The 19276-nt window shown below is 45.5% G+C and overlaps 1 protein-coding gene across 1 annotated transcript in view; it reads right to left on the bottom strand.

Annotated features, from left to right (window-relative positions):
• The window catches only part of LOC136331919 (zinc finger protein 420-like), a 44328-nt gene extending 25631 nt beyond the window's left edge, over positions 1–18697 (bottom strand). Inside the window, 4 exon segments of the mRNA XM_066271084.1 lie at positions 7021–7147; positions 12315–12530; positions 15582–15646; positions 18548–18697. Of these exon segments, the coding sequence (XP_066127181.1) occupies positions 7021–7147; positions 12315–12530; positions 15582–15602 (364 nt within the window). The 5' untranslated portion in view covers positions 15603–15646; positions 18548–18697.
• Between the last annotated feature and the right edge of the window lie 579 nt (positions 18698–19276).

Here is a 19276-nt window from a genome sequence, read left to right as displayed (position 1 = left end):
GATGACATTCTCGATAAGTTCAAATTTATGAAAGTCCTCTACCTCCTACCCAACATGACTTCAGTCTTGCAACCTATGGATCAGCAGGTTATTTCCAACTTTAAAACGCTTTACACAAAGCACTTGTTCCGCTGATGTTTTGAGGTGACTGAGAATACAAATCTAACCCTTCAAGAGTTTTGAAAAGATCACTACAACATCATGATATGTTTATGCATTATTGACTTGGCATAGCAAGACGTTACAAGAACCTCGAACTCAGCATGGAAAATGTTATAGTGTAGTGGAATAACCCATTGCATGGCCTTGGATGGGAACACAGCCAACAAGAAAAGAATGTTTTGCCAAGAGAACTGTTTTGTGACTTGAAGGCAGGTCACTGAAACAGGTCTATGTGACTGAAGGCAGTTGCTGGGCTTTTCTCAGTAAAACATTCTCATAAGATTTCTGTACTTTCCAAGGTTATCCCTTAAGATAAGGAGAGGAATGTTATGGGAGCCATAAAAGCAATAGCAATTAATGCCTTCTGATATTATGTTGTTACTAAGCTATCTTGCAGGTGCACTCCATGTATCTTTAAGTAAAAGTTACACTTGATGTTATGCCAATTTCTCAGTAAACAAGCTTTTTGAAGTCTTGTGAATAAATTAGGACACAGCGTGAACTCGGGGCCATTTGCCTGAGCGAGCGGTGGTCCTTTGCTAGTCCTTGATGATTTCGTCTGCTGATCTCTCTCTCTGTGCCCCCGACTCACAACATTATAGCCTGATGTTGTTGTAGACAGGGACTTCGAAGGATTTGAACCAGAGACTGAGACCAAGATAGAACTGTTGGAGGAGATTGTGCCCCTCAGAAAGTTAATGGGTCTGGTGGTAGATGAGGGTGACGTAAATGAGCTCATTGAGGAACATGAGGAGGAACTCTCAACTGAGGAGTTGAAGGAGCTACAGATGATGCAACATACAGAGCTTCTGCAAGAGATTAGAAGTGAGAGGAGGTAGAGTTGGAGGAAGTGATTTCTACAAGTGAAATTAAAGACATGCTGGCAATGTGGGAGAAGCTTTCAAGTTTCATTGAAAAGAAACACCCAGAAAAAGTTTCAATTGGTCCTGCTTCAGCATTTTTTAATGAAACTTGTTTGTCACATTTCCGTAACATTTTAAAAGGCAGGCAAAAGCAAACCTCTTTGGTAGATTTTTATTCAAAAGTCCTGCAAATGAAAGTGCTGAAAATACAGCCAAAAAGGCAAAAACAGGTGATGATTAAATAAAAAATACATAATGTTAAGCTTAGTTTAAGTTTAAAGTTAAGAAAGCACATTTTTTTTACAATGAAGTTTTTGTGGTTTCATTTTAAGTAAAGAAAGTGCAGTTTTAGTTTTCTTAAAAGTAAATGCAGTTTTAGTTTACATTTAGTGTTAAGAAAGTGCAGTTTTAGTTTTCGTGTCTACAATGCCTGCATCCCTTCCTCCCTCCTTTCTCCTCCACCATTCACCTCCGTTAGCCGCACTCGTCTGTCTCCAAGGTATGAATACAGTACTAAATAACACTTTTTTCTTTTATTTCATATATTTTGTTATGCATTTGTAAAGTATACATGTGTGTTTCTAAATTAAAAACGTCTTTTTCATAATTTAGGATGGTTTGGGGATGTTTCACAGGGCTGGAATGAATTAAATGTATTTCAGTTATTTTAAATGGGAGAAATTTGTTTGATATATGAGTTGACTGACTTACGAGCTTGGTTACAGAATGAATTAAACTAGTATCTCAAGGTACCACTGTAATTGTTCAAAAACACAGACACTGCAGTAATGAAGACAGATATCAGAAAAAGAAAAAGCATAGCCAGTGGTGGTGCAGTGTATAGACTTTCAACCTGGGATGCTGAGGTACCAGGACTCAATCCCTGAGATCTGTGGTCACAGAACGGGCTCATTTGACTTTTAAGTACAGGCTCAAAAATTTAAGAACAAGGACACCAGGCCTGTCCAGGTGGTAGCACAGTAGATAAAGTTTTGGCTGTGATGTTGAAGAACAAGGTTCAAAACCCCACGGTTGCTGGCATGAAGATCAAGGTCACTGGATTGTGCAAGGAGTCAGTGGCTCAGGTGGAGCTCCCTGTCAAAGGCACATATAAGAAGGCAATCAATGAACAACTAACGTGCCCCAATTATGAGTTGAGGTTTTTCATCTCTATCCCTTTCTAAGAAAAAAAAGAAAAAACGAAAAAAAAAAATAATATCAAGGTCGCTAGCTTGAGCATGGGATCATCATGATTTCAACATTACAAGCTTGAGCCAAGGTCGCTTGCTTGAGCCAAGGTCGCTTGCTTGAGAAAGACATCACTGTGTCAGCTGAAGACCCCTACTCAAGCACATACAAAAAGTAGTCACAGAACAACTAACTAAAGGGACTCGACTACAAGTGGATGTTTGTTATCTCTCTCTTTTTTTTTTTACAGAGTCAGAGAGAGGGTTAGATAGGGACAGACAGACAGGAACGGAGAGAGATGAGAAACATCAATCATCAGTTTTGTGTTGCAACACCTTAATTGTTCATTGATTGCTTTCTCATATGTGCCTTGACTGTGCGCCTTCAGCAGACCGAGTAATCCATTGCTTGAGCCAACGACTTTGGGTCCAAGCTGGTGAGCTCTGCTCAAACCAGATGAGCCTGTGCTCAAACTGGTGACCTTGGGGTCTTAAACCTGGATCCTCGGCATCCCAGTCCGACGCTCTATCCACTGCGCCACCTTCTGGTTAGGCCTCTCTTTCTTGCACGCTCTCATGCTCATTAAAAAAAAAAAAAGAGGCCCTGGCCAGTTGGCTCAGTGGTAGAGTGTCAGCCTGGCATGCAGGAGTCCCGGGTTCGATTCCCAGTCAGGGCACACAGGAGAAGCGCCCATCTGCTTCTCCACCCCTCTCCCTCTTTTTCCTCTCTGTCTCTCTCTTCCCCTCCTGCAGCTGAGGCTCCATTGGAGCAAAGTTGGCCCGGGCACTGAGGATGGCTCTATGGCCTCTGCCTCATGCGCTAGAATGGCTCTGGTTACAACAGAGCGATGCCGCAGATGGGCAGAGCATCGGCCCCTGGTGGGCATGCGGATGGATCCCGGTTGGGCGCATGCGGGAGTCTGACTGCCTCCGTTTCCAACTTCAGAAAAATAGAAAAATAAAAAAAAAAGAAAAGAGGGGGAAAGGGTCCTCTTAAAATGAAGAAAAAGGGATCAGAGTCATTGTATAATAAAGAAAAATTATTAAAAATGTGAAAATAAATGGATGACAAAAAAGAATGGAACCTTAACATTTGCAAAAGCATGGACACACATAGAAGGTATTGTGCTAAGTGAAATAAGTCTGGCAGAGAAACACATGTACCATACAATGTCAATTATGTGGAATGTAAAGAACAATATAAATGAATAAACACCCAGAAACAGACTCACAGGTACACTGAACAAAATAATGGCTGTCAGAGAGCAGGGGAGTAGAAAGACTGAGACAAAAAAATTGAAGCACTCGAGGAGAACACAGTGGTAGTTACAGAACAGTCATGGGATGTAAAATGCACCATGGGGACTATAGTAAATAATACTGTATTAACTATGCTGGGTCCTGGAAATATCACAAGAAATATAATAATTTCTCATTTTGTAAAGTATATTAAGGTCTAACCCACTATCTTGTACATCTGAAACTAGTTCAAAATAATACTGAAAGAAAAAGAAAATTCAAACCAAAAAGAAATAATTCACCTCCAAATTTAGAAAATTATATAAAAGTTCCAGTGACCAAAAATCCTTCTAGATTAACTATAATTTATGACTGAGTGTACCCTCAAACAGGAATAACTTTGCATCATGACTTTATACAGCAAAAAAAAATTTCTTAATGCATTCAAATCATTCAAAAATATCTGTCAAGTATAACTGTAATAAAGACATATTTAAATGACATGAGAAATTTTATCAATATTTAATGTATTTCAGCTACTCTGACAAAAATATGTAGGGTGTAATCCACTTCAGAAAATAAAAAAATCTTCATTTCTAAATAAAGAAAGCATTAGACAGTTGTAAAATATGGAAAGACTAATCTTTAAACATTTCAGATTCAGCACAACATAAGAAACAGGCTGAGAAAGCAAACAAAAAACCTCATCATTGCTTTTTTCTGAAATAAACTTGAATAATGGCACAAAGCCGCTTCCTAAATATGAAGTGCCCAATAATGCTGTATCCCACTTCTCACCAAAGGAGAACAATTCCGCATGTTGTACCAGCACTTGTGAATCCAAAAGCACAAATATGACAAAAATCTCATCAAAAAGTGAAAACAGAAAAGGACACAGTCCCGGCAGCTCTCAGCTGCACAAGAGAACTGCAGAATGACAGTGATGACGAAAGCAGGTAACAGTGGACACTTTCCTACCTGCTGGGCAACACTCTAAGGTCGTGTGTGGCAGTAACTTTTTTTTTTTTTTTTTTTTGGCAGTAACTTATTGAAGAACTCTATAAGATACATAGAAAAATAAAATTCCTCTAATATGGACAATTAAAAAATACAGACTTGAAATAATTCTTTCGTCTTTTCCAAGTTAAAGGAGGGGAGATGAACAGACTTGTGCATGCATCCTGATGAGATCCACTTGAAAACCCCCGTCTGGGGCTGATGTTTTATCAATCTGGGCCATGGTAGCAACTAAGCTATTTTTAGCAATTGATGTGAAGACATCACAGCCATCCTTAGCGCCCAGAGATAATAAACTGGAACCAAACCAGACATGGCTTCAGGAGACAGACAGTGAAAGAGAGAGAGGAAGAGAGAGAAGGGGAAACGGGGAAAATGGAGAAGCAGATGGTCACTTCCTTTGTATGCCCTGAGTGGAATCGAACCCACAAAATCCACATTACAAGCCGATGCTCTTCCATTGAGACAAAGAGCCAAGGCCCAGACCATAAATTTGTAACAATAAATTCATACTAAGCAAAAGAACACCTTGAATTACAACAGAGAAATAGATCTTTCCACTTTGGGGAGATGCTTTGTATTGTGATGAAATACTGAGTCTACACTCTGTAGGGTCCTGTGGGAAACCTCCTTAGGATTAGAAATGATAAATTCTGGCCTGACCAGGCAGTGCACAGTGGATAGAGCATCGGACAAGGACACAGAGGACCCAGGTTAAAAACCCCAATGTTGCTGGCTTGAGTATGGGCTTACCAACTTGAGCACAAGGTTTCTGGCTTGAGCATGTGGTCATAAACATGACCCCATGGTTGCTGGCTTGAGCCCAAAGGTCACTAGCTTGAGCAAGGGTTCACTCGTTCTGCTGTAGTCTCCTCATCAAGGCACATAAAAGAAAGCAATCACTAAACAACTAAGGTGCTGCAATGAAGAATTGATGCTTCTTATCTCTCTCCCTTCCTGTCTCTCTGTCCCTAATCTCTCCCTCTCTCTGTCTGTCTCTGTCAAAAATAAAAAAGAAATGATACATCAAAAACATGATGTCTGCCTGACCAGGCGGTGGCGCAGTGGATGGAATGTCGGACTGGGATACCGAGGAATCAGGTTCGAGACCCTAAGGTTGCCAGCTTGAGCAAGGGCTCATCTGGTTTGAGCAAAAGCTCACCAGCTTCGACCCAAGGTCGCTGGCTTGAGCAAGGGGTTACTCGGTCTGCTGTAGCCCCACAGTCAAGGCACATATGAGAAAGCAATCAATGAACAACTAAGGTGTCGCAACGAAAAACTGATTGATGCTTCTCAATGCTCTGTTCCTGTCTGTCTGTCCCTATCTATCCTTCTCGCTGACTGACTCTCTCTCCGTCTCTGGGAAAAAAAAGAAAAAAGAAAACATGACATCTGTCCCCAAAATTCCTGAAATTTCTGCACCGAATTTGAGGATCTCAACCACTTCCATCAAAAACTCCAAATGATAAAAAACAGCTTATGTAATTCCTCAGGTACGTGAACAGGTTTTCCCAACTTTCCAAAGCTATGGAAGAGGAGACAGATCATGGCAGCCCTCAGTCCAAGGGGCGGAATTGGTTTCCACTGCTGATGTGATGATGGAGGTCAATGGAGCAAAAGCAGAGTCCTGAGAGGATGCTGGAATATGGGATGTGTTGGAGACGAGCTGTCCCTCTCTGACAGCAACCAGAATACACCTGGGCCTCTCACAGCCCTTTCCACTGCAGCAGCTTCCCAACCACACTGTAAAGTCTGGCTTCATCCATGACCTTTAGGTCTCTTCCCTGCCTCATCTGCTTCCTCATCCCACCTACTTGGGTGGAAGGATACTGTCATTTTCCTTCCCAGCTCCAATTTCTAATTCACTTTTTGCTCAGGTGAGAAGACATGGTACAATAATAAAATGTTCTAGAAAATAACTTTCCAAAATACTGTTTTCTTTTTTTGTTTGTTTGTTTTTGTTTTTCTGTATTTTTCTGAAGCCGGAAATGGGGAGAGACAGTCAGACAGACTCCCACATGCGCCCCACCGGAATCCACCCAGCACGCCCTCCAGGGCATCGCTCTGTTGTGACCAGAGCCACTCTAGCACCTGGGGCAGAGGCCGAGGAGCCATCCCCAGCGCCCAGGCCATCTTTGCTCCAGTAGAGCCTTGCTGCAGGAGGGGAAGAGAGAGACAGAGAGGAAGGAGAGGGGGAGGGGTGGAGAAGCAGATGGTTTCTTCTCCTACGTGCCCTGGCCGGGAATCGAACCCAGGACTTCTGCATGCCAGGCCGACGCTCTACCACTGAGCCAACCGGCCAGGGCCCCCAAAATACTGTTTTCTGATAGCACCTGAATCATTCTAGACATGTAGGTTTTCATACACTGAGTTCTAATCAACGTGCATCATGAAGCCTTCGTTTCTACACCAGCAAACCCCTTATTTGTTCCCTGATGGCAGAACTCTGAAATCTACCCTGCAAGGCAGAAGCTTTCATGTGATGTTCCCCCTAATGCAGGAAACAAAACACTGCAGGTGGAGAATAAACTCAGGAAGGAAGTCATCCTCACCCAGGGAGACCAGGTTCCTGTAGTTCTCCAACATCACATCCGTGTACAGTTTCCGCTGAGCTGGGTCCAGGCATTCCCACTCCTCCTGAGAGAAATCTACAGCCACATCCCTGAAGGTCAATGGTTTCTGGAAGAAAAGATACATTAACGAAGGTCCACACTCTGAGTTCATAATGCCATCCAATATGAAAACACATTTAGAACTGGTTTTGTCCTTACAGAATATGATTCAGTAAGATCATTTTCACCCAGCAATACATACTTCTTCTGAGTGTGTGCACACAAACAGGGTTGAGAGACACGAGAAGTATCAACTCAAGTTGTGGCAATATTAATTGTTCATTGACTGCTTTCTGATACGTGCCTTGACCAACCAGGTAGCTCTAATTGACCCAGGAACCTGTTGCCCAAACCAGCAACCTTTGGGCTCATGCCAGGAACCAAAGGATAATGTACATAACTCCACGCTCAAGCCAGGGACCCTGGCTTGAAATCAGTGACCTCAAGGCTTTGAATCTGGGTCTTCAGTGGCCCAGGTCAGTGTCTTATTTATTGTGCCACTACCTGGTCAGGTAGCAATATTCTTTTGCAAAAAATTTGTCATCTTTTGTTTTCTTAATCTTTCACACAGTAATATTATATTTCCTAACACTGAGTAATGAGGATTACATATGTCCATAAATTCACTATACAGATTTGACTTTTCAAGATGAATATTAAAATTAAGGCATCACCGTGACCTGGTAGGTCAGGTGGATAGAGCATCCTCCTGATATTCCAATGTGGTAGGTTCAATTCCTGGTCAAGGCACATACAAGAAATCAACCAATTAATTAATAAATATGTGAAACAGCAAGTTCATGGCTTTTTCCTCTCTCTCTCTAAAATTAATCAGTAGAATTAAGGCATCAACACAGGCATGTGGATTTGTCAGTGCTGTATGTGTATCACTCCTGATCAGTTGTGTATATTTGTCAGGTGGAAAAGTCACAGCAAGTTGGAAGTGTAAGTACTTCTTTAATTTTGATGTGCACAACTGAACTGCCATTTTCTACAAATGCTGATTCTCACTCAGGAGTTCTGAGATGGGGCCTTTATTTCCACACATTTAAGAAGTTCTTTTTTTTGCCAGTGACACCAATGTCTCCTTTCCACATGCCATACTCCTGAGTAGCACAGAGAAAGAAAACATGGGTGAAATTGCATACATGACTTTGAGTTGAAATTTTAATGGATTTTTTGTTTTCAAGGAATAGGATACATAGCAACCACAAATTTAGTATACATAACCTTAGAACAAGATATTTCTTCCCTTGCTGTAAAACATAAAAGTAAAGGATAGACCTTGAGTTTTACTTCAAACATAATCTATAATTAAAAAAAAATACAGACACTGACCAATACTCATAAGAAACCTCATTAACATCTATAGAAGTTTCTAAAATTGATAATAACAAAAACAGCTTAAGAAGAAAAAAAAGCTCAAATATTAACATGTTATGCACACATACATAGGGGAACTAAGTGAAATTTTTAAATGATAGAAAATAAAATCAAGATATTGAGATTCTGTAGTTTCATGAATCAGCTGTGAATGATACTCGCTTTTTCTGTGACAGAGGAGGACAAATAGGAAGAGATAAAAAGCATTAATTCTTTGTTATGCCACCTTCGTTGTTTATTGCTTGCTTTCTCATATATGCCTTGTTTGGGGGGGGAGCTACAGCAGAGCGAGTGACCACCTTGCTTAAGTCAACAACCTTGGACTCAAGCCAACAACCTTGGGTTAGGAACCCACGCTCAAGACAGTGATTCCACGGCGCAAGCTGGTGAGCCCACACTTAAGCCAGCGACATAGGGGTTTCCTACCTGGTTCCTCAGTTTCCCAGTCCAACACTCTATCCACAGCATCACCACCTGGTCAGACGATACTCATTTTTTATCAACACAGTAGCAAGAACATCCATAATAATAGAAAAGAATTTAAAACAACTGATTTTTTGTCTCTAACTTTTTGAAAAATTTTATATACATTCAAGAAAATGTATCTGCTGTGACATTGTAGCAAACAACATGAATAAGGAAATTACCAGAAAATGATCACAAAAGATAGTAATTTCTGCAAATGTCCATCCACATGTATGCTCCACATTCTGTTCCTTAACACTCCCTTAAAGTAGCAAGACGTTCTCAGCAATCTAGTGAGCAGGTCTCTTCTAGCTGCTCTTCTCTGTCAGAACTTCCTCAGTTATTCTGACTTGTAGAAGGTGCATTTCCTTAATCCTGTCCCACAGAGGTGACGCTGCAGCCACATGAAACTAAAGCCTATTTTCCCTTCTTATTGATGCCCGAGCCTCTGACCCACTCTCATAAGGATGTTGGACACAGTTGCCCTCCCAGGTTGATGTCACAAAGGGGATATTTCTAATATTTGAAAGTGATTAGAGAGTAATGGTGGCATGAGAGATACCCCTGAACTCACCCTTTGAAATTTCAACAAATTGAACAGTTAGAACACAGTGCAGTAACTTCAGCTGGGCTCATAGTGCACCTGAAAGATTCCCACACCAAATGGACTGAAGGTGAGGCGGGTTGAAAGGGTGGCAGAAGATAAAATGCACTAGCAGTCAGCTCTGAAGGGGAAAGAAACTAGCCTGACCAGGTTTTTCTTTCTTTGTCTTTGCTGCTCTGTGGGAAGGAGGAAGGGCCATGCTGCCTGGGTCTTGTTTACCAAGCAGTGATGAGTCAAGTCCTTCAGATGGGAGAAGTGGAGAGGCTGAGGGGCAGAAGAAGAGGGCCTAAACTGAAAGGTACGAGGGGCTGAGTGCAGGGTCCTGGCCACACTTCCCGTGGTCTGCCTGCAGCCCACTCTCTGCACCGAGACAAAGTGCAGCACCCCAGCTTCCCAGATGCCAACTCACTCACCTCGCGGGTAGGAAGAGTGTCAGTGGCAGACCCCACAGCTAGCTCTCCAGAGCCACTCTCTCCCCTGAGAAACAGAGATACGTTACGTTGGGTCCCCTGGTTCTTGAGACATGGGGAGGAGCACCCAGAAACCTAAAACTACCATTGCTAGAAGGTTAAAGAGACAAAGCTGTAAAGCCATAAAGCTGAAGCTGTAAAACCCTCCCTACAAGCCACACCCACCACTGACGGCGGCCCTGCCCACATCACTATTAACAGGAAGGTCACAGTGGAGTTCTTCCCAAGAATTTCACAGCAAAAATACCTACTGGAAGAAAACAGTAACCTCACAAACCAAAGATATATTTTTCTTTCTTTTCCTCATTTTATTTACTTTTGTTTTTTTTTTTCATTTTTCCTTTTTCCCATTTAAGTTTCATTATCTTTAATTTTTATATTTTTTATTCTTTTTTTCTTCTGTTTTTAATTTTACTTTTTTATTTTTTGCTCCTTTCTTTGGTTTATTATTTTACTTATCAATATGTTTAAAATTTTTTAATGATTTTTTTTATTGATTTTTATTTTTTAGTTGTTTCTTGTTAAAGCTCTCAACAATACCACTCCCAAATGGGTCAAAGAAGAAAAAATCAAATATCATGGATACACAAGAAAGAGATGTAGTTCAGATAGATAACAAAAAAATCTCCAGAAAAAAATCTCAACTACATGAAAATCTTGGAGGTAAAAGACAAGAGGATTCAGAAATGAAGTTATAAGAAAACTCAATGAGTTGTGAGAAAACACTGATAGGTAATTTAACGAGCTCAAAACACAGATTAATGAACAAAAACAGTACTTTACCAAAGACATTTAAACTTTAAGAAAGAACCAAACAGAGTGTGACATCTTAGGACAAGCGGTACAGGCCACCAGCCATGAAAACTGAGTACATCCAGTACACGGCTGGAGGAAAAAGATAAACAACCATTAGAAATGTAGCAATATTTTCCACAGAACTCTATGTACCCAGCATCCAGGAAGCCCTACCCTAGAGACTTAGCCAAGAACAAGGTCAGCTAATCGCACCTCTCCCGCCCTTGTAAACGCTGCTTGCTTGCTCAGCCTAGATAGCCACCCTATAAAAAGGAGCCATTTTAGAAGCTCGGAGTTGCAGTGTTCCCTTGCCTGGGTCGCCTGCAGTCCCTGCGCAGGTTTGCAATAAAACTTATAAAATTCACTTTGGGTTTGCTGTGGTCTGTCTCCTGGGATGTAACACAGAGATGAAGAAGTCAATATATAAATTGAAAAATAAGGTAGCAAGTATAGCTAATACAACCGGTCTCACAGAGGATAGAATCAGCAACATCGAAGGCCAATAAATAGAGATACTACAGAGAGAAAACAGACTCATGAATAAAAAAAAAAATGAGAGCAACACAAGAAGTGACTGCCTCCATCAGAAAGAGCAATATGAGGCCTGAGCAGGCAGTGATGCAGTGGACAGAGAGTCAGACTGGGAGGCAGAGGACCCAGGTTCAAAACCCCAAGGTCGAAGTTTGAGCACAGGCTCACCAGCTTGAGCAGTTTTTCTTTTTCTTTTTTTTTTTTTTTTTTTGAAGCTGGAAACGGGGAGAGACAGACAGATTCCCGCATGCGCCTGACCGGGATCCACCTGGCACGCCCACCAGGGGCAACGCTCTGCCCACCAGGGGGTGATGCTCTGCCGCGACCAGAGCCACTCTAGCGCCTGGGGCAGAGGCCAAGGAGCCATCCCCAGCGCCCGGGCCATCTTTGCTCCAATGGAGCCTTGGCTGCAGGAGGGGAAGAGAGAGACAGAGAGGAAGGGGGGGGGGGGTGAAGCAAATGGGCGCTTCTCCTATGTGCCCTGGCCGGGAATCGAACCCGGGTCCCCCACATGCCAGGCTGACACTCTACCGCTGAGCCAACCAGCCAGGGCCTTGAGCAGTTTTTCTGACTTGAGCGTGGGATCATAGATATGACCTAATGGTTGCTGGCTTGAAGCCCAATGTAGCTGGCTTGATCACAATGTCACTGGTTTGAGCAGGGGATCACTAGCTCTGCTGTAGCATCCCCCCGCCCCTCGCAAGGCACATATGAGAAAGCAATCAATGAACAACTAATGTGTCACAACAAAGAATTAATACTTCTCATTTTTCTTCCTTCCTATCTGTAATCTTCCTGTCTCTCTCTCTGTTTCTCTCTCCCCTATCTAAAATCAATTAATAAAATTTTTAAAAAGTAAGTAAATGGAAACAAACTCACTAGACAGAACTATCAGAAGGAGAGAATCAGGGTAAAGTTTGTGAGTCCTAAATCAACTGAAGTTAGAAGGAAAAGCAAACAGCCTCTGCCCAGGACACATCGCTTACCTGAGAAGCAGCCATTCTGTCCTGGTCTGGCTCCTGCTTGTTTTCTCAGGTGACAGTATGTTGAGGAGTCAAGTCTGCATTTTGAGAATGTGCCGCCACAGGTGTCCACACAACCCCTCTATCCACTTCCACCTCAGTCACAGACAGAAGGACCTGGAAATACTGAAAAGACCACACTTTCCTGTCCTTTTTCACTGGAGTCAGCCCAAAGTGCTCCTACAGGGAAACCACACTGTATTATTTTCCTGTCTTCACCTGTCTGTCCTCCCTCAGACATCCACACATTCCCACAGCAATGAGAACGGGTGCTGCTCTCCTGAACGCCCAAACCCAACACAACACCCTGTCACCTCCCCTGACATCCCTGCTCCCCACTCTCACTAATGCATCTCAGGCGCTCTCCACTCTGGGGCATGTCTGTGCCCCACCACTCCCCTTTGCCTGTTTCTCTTCTAAGATCCGAGTGCTTCTCTATTATTGCCTTTGGAACCTGTTCCCTGAGCACACTTCTACTTCTGTGACTTTTTTTCTTCTTCTTTGCAACAGAGAGGGTTATAGATAGGATCAGAGAGGCAGGAAGGGAGGAAGATGAGACCAGGGACAGGGGACTATAGACCAGTCCAGGATTTGAGAGAGGTTAACAGTCGGGTAATGGACATACATCCAACGGTCCCGAACCCTTACAACCTCCTCAGTACCCTCAGTCCTGACAGGAAGTGGTATACAGTACTGGACCTGAAAGATGCCTTCTTCTGCTTGCGCCTGCATGAGGACAGCCAACCCCTGTTTGCTTTTGAATGGACGGACCCTGAGAACGGACTCAGCAGACAGCTCACCTGGACGCGGCTACCCCAGGGCTTCAAGAACTCTCCCACCATCTTTCACGAAGCGCTGCACCAGGACTTGAGTGCCTACCAAGCCTCCACCCCTGAGGTAACTCTGTTGCAGTATGTTGATGATCTGTTACTTGCAGCCGCCACCATAGAGCAGTGCGAACAAGGAACTGAGAAACTGCTTGTCGAACTGGCCAAACTGGGATACCGGGCATCCGCCAAAAAGGCCCAGATCTGCCAACCTGAAGTCACCTTCCTGGGCTACTCTTTCCGAGACGGTAAGAGATGGCTAACTGAGGCCAGGAAAAAGACTGTTACTCAAATCCCACCTCCGAAAAACCGGAAGGGCCTCAGGGAGTTCTTGGGCACAGCAGGTTTTTGCAGACTATGGATACCCGGCTTTGCCGCACTAGCCGCCCCTCTGTACCCCTTGTTAAAGGATGGAACTGAGTATACCTGGGGAAATGAACAGCAAAAGGCCTTTGACCAAATCAAGAGGGCACTGTTGTCAGCCCCGGCCTTAGCACTCCCCAACATAGAGAAGCCATTCACTCTCTATGTAGACGAGAAGGAAGGGATAGCTAAAGGAGTACTGACTCAGTCTCTGGGCCCCTGGAAACGGCCGGTGGCTTATCTCTCTAAGAGGTTGGACGCAGTCGCAAAAGGGTGGCCGGGGTTCCTACGGGTGATCGCCGCTGTGGCCCTCCTGGTCAAAGATGCCGACAAACTGACTCTGGGCCAGAAATTGACTGTTGTCGCCCCCCATGCCCTGGAAAGCATAATCAGACAACCTCCAGACCGCTGGCTAACCAATGCCCGCATTACTCATTACCAAAGCCTCCTGTTAGATAAAGACAGGATCACCTTTGGCTCTCCAACTGTTTTGAACCCAGCCACCCTGCTACCCAGGAAAGAGGGGGGGAACTGTCCACCATCAGTGCAGGGATATCCTAGCCGAGGAGGCTGGGATCCGGAAAGACTTACGGGACACACCATTGCCACAAGCTGACTTAATTTGGTACACTGATGGAAGCAGTTTTCTGTATGAAGGAGAACGCAGAGCTGGGGCTGCGGAGGTAGACAAGGAAAAAGTAATCTGGTCAGAGAGACTTGCCCCAGGAACCTCAGCCCAAAAGGCAGAACTAATAGCTCTAACAAAGGCCTTAGAACTGGCTAGTGGTAAGCGGGCCACCGTCTACACGGACAGCAGGTATGCATTTGCCACTGCACATGTGCATGGGGCAATTTACAAAGAAAGGGGCCTGCTCACATCAGCAGGTAAAGACATTAAGCACAAACAAGAAATCCTAGCCCTCTTAGATGCTGTCATGCTCCCACGGGAGCTGGCCATTGTCCATTGCCCTGGGCACCAGAAAGGGCAAGACCCAGTAGCCAAAGGCAACAGGAAGGCGGATGAGGAGGCTCGAGCGGTAGCCATGAGGACTGCCTCCCACATCCTCACTATAGAAGCAGAGCCATCCCCCACCCTGACCCACTTAAAGGAACCTGAGGATGCTCGGACGTTCCTCCAGATGGCCCACCGTCTCACCCACCTTGGGACTGACAAACTGGTACAACTGCTTCAGGATGATAAAACATTGACCACCCCCGAGAAGAGGCAAATGGCAAAGGAAGTAGTCAAAGCTTGTAAGGCCTGCCAGATGGTAAATGCCTACCCAGCCAAAGGAACCAGAGGAACCCGTCTCCGAGGCACCAGACCAGGCCAATATTGGGAAGTAGACTTCACTGAGGTAAAACCTGCCAAGTATGGACTAAGGTATCTCTTAGTTTTTGTAGACACCTTTTCAGGATGGGTAGAAGCCTTCCCTACCAAACATGAGACGGCGGCGGTGGTAATTAAGAAGATTATGGAAGAAATCTTTCCTAGATTTGGCCTTCCAAAGGTAATAGGGTCTGATAACGGACCGGCGTTTGTGGCCCAGGTAAGCCAGGGGGTAGCCAAAATATTGGGAATTAATTGGAAACTACATTGTGCTTATAGACCCCAAAGTTCAGGACAGGTAGAGAGAATGAATAGAACAATTAAAGAGACCTTAACTAAATTAGTCATAGAGACTGGCCATAGAGATTGGGTAATGCTCCTACCATACGCTCTTTTCTGGGCTCGGAATACCCCTTCCGCTAAAACTAACCTAACTCCCTTTGAAATACTTTTTGGAACCCCTCCGCCTATTTGGGATTTATCCCCCTCTGACATAAATATCCCGGATACCCACTTGTCTGTTAGGTTACAGGCCCTGGCCAGAGTGCAACATTGCCTATAGAAGCAGTTGTCTGACCTTTACCAGCCAGCAGGAGACGGGACCCCGCATCGCTACCAGGTTGGGGACTTCGTCTACGTCCGGAGACACCAACACTGGACACTCGAACCCCGCTGGAAGGGACCCTACCAGGTCCTCCTCATCACACCCACCGCTGTAAAAGTCGATGGCATCGCTGCTTGGATCCATACTTCACACCTCAAGCCTGCTCCTGCTCCTGATGACCAGTGGACAGTGGAGAAAACAGATAATCCCCTCAAGCTGCGTGTCCGCCGCCGTAACAAATCCCCACCAACCGACCCGGCAGACATGGCAGGTGATATCGGGGACCAGTGACATAGTATGGGAAGTGACTTCCAATGACCATCCTCCCAGGACTTGGTGGCCGTCCCTGTATCCAGACCTCTGTCAGCTTGCGGCAAGGCTGGAGACTTGGGACATCCCGACCACAGACCCTGCTAGACCCCTTCCTTGTAATATGTCTAGAAACCCCATCTGCCTCAGACAAGGCCCGATGCCTGCAGACTATTTCAATTTCCCCTAACAGTTCCTATTTGATCCCTGAAAAAGGAACTCGGTGGGCATGCAGAATGGGCCTGACTCCCTGTGTGTCCACTCAGGCCTTTAACAACTCTCAAGATTTTTGTGTAATGGTTAGGGTTTTCCCCCGCCTTATATATCATGGGGATGAGGACTTTGAAGAGACGGTTGAGGGGCGGACCAGATATAGAAGAGAGCCTGTCACACTCACCCTAGCAGTACTGCTGGGAGCCGGGGTATTGGCAGGAGTAGGAACAGGAACCGCTGCCCTAGTTGAAGGACCCAGACAAATGGCCTTGCTAGAGTCTGCTATTAACCAGGATTTAAAGACCATAGAGCAGTCGATAGAAGCCTTAGAAAAGTCACTAACCTCCCTCTCCGAGGTCGTGTTGCAAAATAGATGAGGCTTAGACTTGTTATTTCTGAAAGAGGGTGGTTTGTGTGCTGCCTTGAAAGAAAAATGCTGTTTCTATGCCGACCACACTGGAGTAGTTAGGGACTCCATGAGCAAATTAAAAGAAAGGCTGAAGGCTAGAGAAAAGAGACTACAGGACCAGCAGGGATGGTTTGAAGGGTGGTATACCAAATCACCCTGGTTGACTACCCTCATCTCCACCTTGGCAGGACCCCTTATAGTACTACTGCTAGTTGTCACTATTGGACCGTGTGTCTTAAATAGACTAACCACCTTCCTGCAGGGGCAAATAGGGACCGTAAAACTCATGATTGTAAGACAGCATTATGAAAGATTAAACCAGGACTCAGATCTCTAGGATTAGAGATATGCAAGAGAAAGAGGAGGAAATGTAACCGTGAGTGGAAAAATTCTGCTTGACCTTTTGACTAAAATTAAAGAAAGCAGGAATTGACCGCTCCCTACCATAAACCACTGAGAAATTTGCTTAGAGCTAGTGTAACAGTAAAAATAGAAAATTCCATCTGACCTTTGCTTGGCTACACTTGGCTTGCAGAACAGGAACTGGCCCGCCTCGCCCCGATGTAATCATAGGTGCTTGCTCTTCCACAAGTACCTGGGGCAATCACCCTGAGAGCCATTGCAACTTCCCTATCTCATGACTCCTGAATTCCTGGGTGTCTCCTCCCCTCCTTGAAATAATGTATAAAACTTGCTTGCTGAAGATTGTTCGGGGCTCTTGGCTACCTCCTTGCCTTGAGCCCGCTCGCGAGTGTAATAAATTTTTTCTTCTGTTTTACCCACACACTTGGGTCTAGAGTCTTCGTGGTGCACCCTCGGTCAACACCCACTTCTGCTCATCAGCCCCCCTCCCTGCGCACCCTTCTCTCTGGCACCGCCCCTTCCTCGGGGTTTCACCCATTTCTCCCCCTCGCGCTCCTTTCATCGGTTACTGTCACTCTCCCCGGTTACTGTCACTCTCCCTGTCGTGGCCCTGTCCACCCCCCGCACCCCCACGTTGCCGTCTCTTCATGGCCCCTCACTGACAGTGGATTCCGTCTGATCTTTTCTGTCTGATCTTTGCTTAACTCATCTTGGCTTGTAAAACAATAACTGGCCCACCTGGCCCCTAGATGTTTGCCCAGGCTCCTTGAAGAAGCCGCAGGCATCCGGTGTTTGATTAGGGGCTTATCAGAAAGGCAAGGCCGCAAGCATCTGAGGCAATCAATTGTTGCACTCGCCGGGTAAAATAGACGTTGGAAACGTTTGGAGAGTTTAAACAAAGTTTTATGGCAAAGAAAAAGCAACCAGTCATCCAGTTGAAAGCCCCCAGCTGGAAAAGTCCCTATCTATCCTCCAGGATTGGGTTACACTAATCATCCTGGGAGTTTTACGACTTTCCAACTCAAGGACTCATCTATTCCTAGCCATCCTCGGAGTCTAACAACTTCCATCTGTTCCTAGTCATCCTGGGAGTCTAACACCTTCCTTACCTCAAGGACTCATCTGTCCCGGGAATAGATCAATCACCCTAAGAACTGTTACAACTCCCCTCCCTGAAAGTAAGCAGATGTTTGCCCATCAATCACCCTGAGAACTGTTACAACTCCTCTCCCTGAAATTAAGTATAAAACTTGCTTGCTGAAGTGGCTCGGGGCTCTTGGCCATTTCCTTGCCTTGGGCCCGCTCGCGAGTGTAATAAACTTTTCTTTGTTTTACCCTGAGTCTAGAATTCTGTTGGTGCGTCCTAGGTCAACACTGACCTCTCCTCCCCTCCCGTGTCTCTCTCCGTCCCTTGACCCCTCCCAGCCCCGCTCTGCACCTCCCTGGGGCCCCTTCGCTGTCGCCGCTCCCACACAGCGTCCCCGCGCGGGGCCGGGGGCTCTTCTAGGGACCCCGCGTTCTCACCCCGAATCCCCGCCCCAGTGTGCAGTTCCTGGACCTGGGCCTCTTATTAAATGGTGGGGGGGTCTCGGGAGGGGTCCGCAGGTCCCCAGGCCCGGGGGGGGGGCGCACACTGTCCCGCGGCAGGGGGGTCCCACGTCCTACGGCGGGGGGTCACCGGCGGGGCGGTCTCGGAGTTTCCCCGGAAACCGACGCGGAGCCCCTACCCGGCAACGAAGCGGGCAGGCTCGGGGCCGCTCACCGGGACTCCGCACTCACCGCTGGGGGCTCGGGAGCCGGGCTCTCGGTGTCCGCAGCGATCCTCAGGCTCCCGGCGTGCAGGAATGGGGACCAGCAGGGTCAGGTTTAAACAGGGAAGACCTTCTCCAGATTCCGCATGATCTCCGCTCCTGCCGCTTCCGTGTCTGTAACATCCTGCGCGTGCGCATTGCCTCAAAGCCCCAGGCGGGATTATTGCCTGAATCAGCGCTTTTTCGATTGGCTGGCAGTGACACCAGGCGGGTGTATTTCTAAACAGTGGATTGGGGATGAGCGCGGCCTGGGCACATCCACCTGCTCTCATTGGTTATAACCTTTTCTTGTTTGAATCACGTCTTTATACCCAAAATTGAAAGATTTTTTTTACAAAGTTAATGTTATAATGACCTTCCACAGATTCAATTTGTGATATATTAGGACAAGCAGTGCAGGCCACCAGCCATGAAAACTGAGTACATCCAGTACACGGCTGGAGGAAAAAGAAAAAGACAAACAACCGTTAGAAATGTAGCAATATTTTCCACAGAACTCTATGTACCCAACATCCAGGAAGCCCTACCCTAGAGACTTAGCTAAGAATAAGGTCAGCTAATCGCACCTCTCCCGCCCTTGTAAACGTTGCTTGCTTGCTCAGCCTAGATAAAGGAGCCATTTTAGGAGCTCGGGGCTGCAGTGTTCCCTTGCCTGGGTTGCCTGCAGTCCCTGCACAGGTTTGCAATAAAACTTATA

The sequence above is a fragment of the Saccopteryx bilineata genome, chromosome 3 (assembly GCF_036850765.1).
Source record: "Saccopteryx bilineata isolate mSacBil1 chromosome 3, mSacBil1_pri_phased_curated, whole genome shotgun sequence".
NCBI classification, from domain to species: Eukaryota; Metazoa; Chordata; class Mammalia; order Chiroptera; family Emballonuridae; genus Saccopteryx; species Saccopteryx bilineata.
Note: the sequence above shows the minus strand (reverse complement) of the source record. Positions and strands in the feature narration are given on the sequence as shown.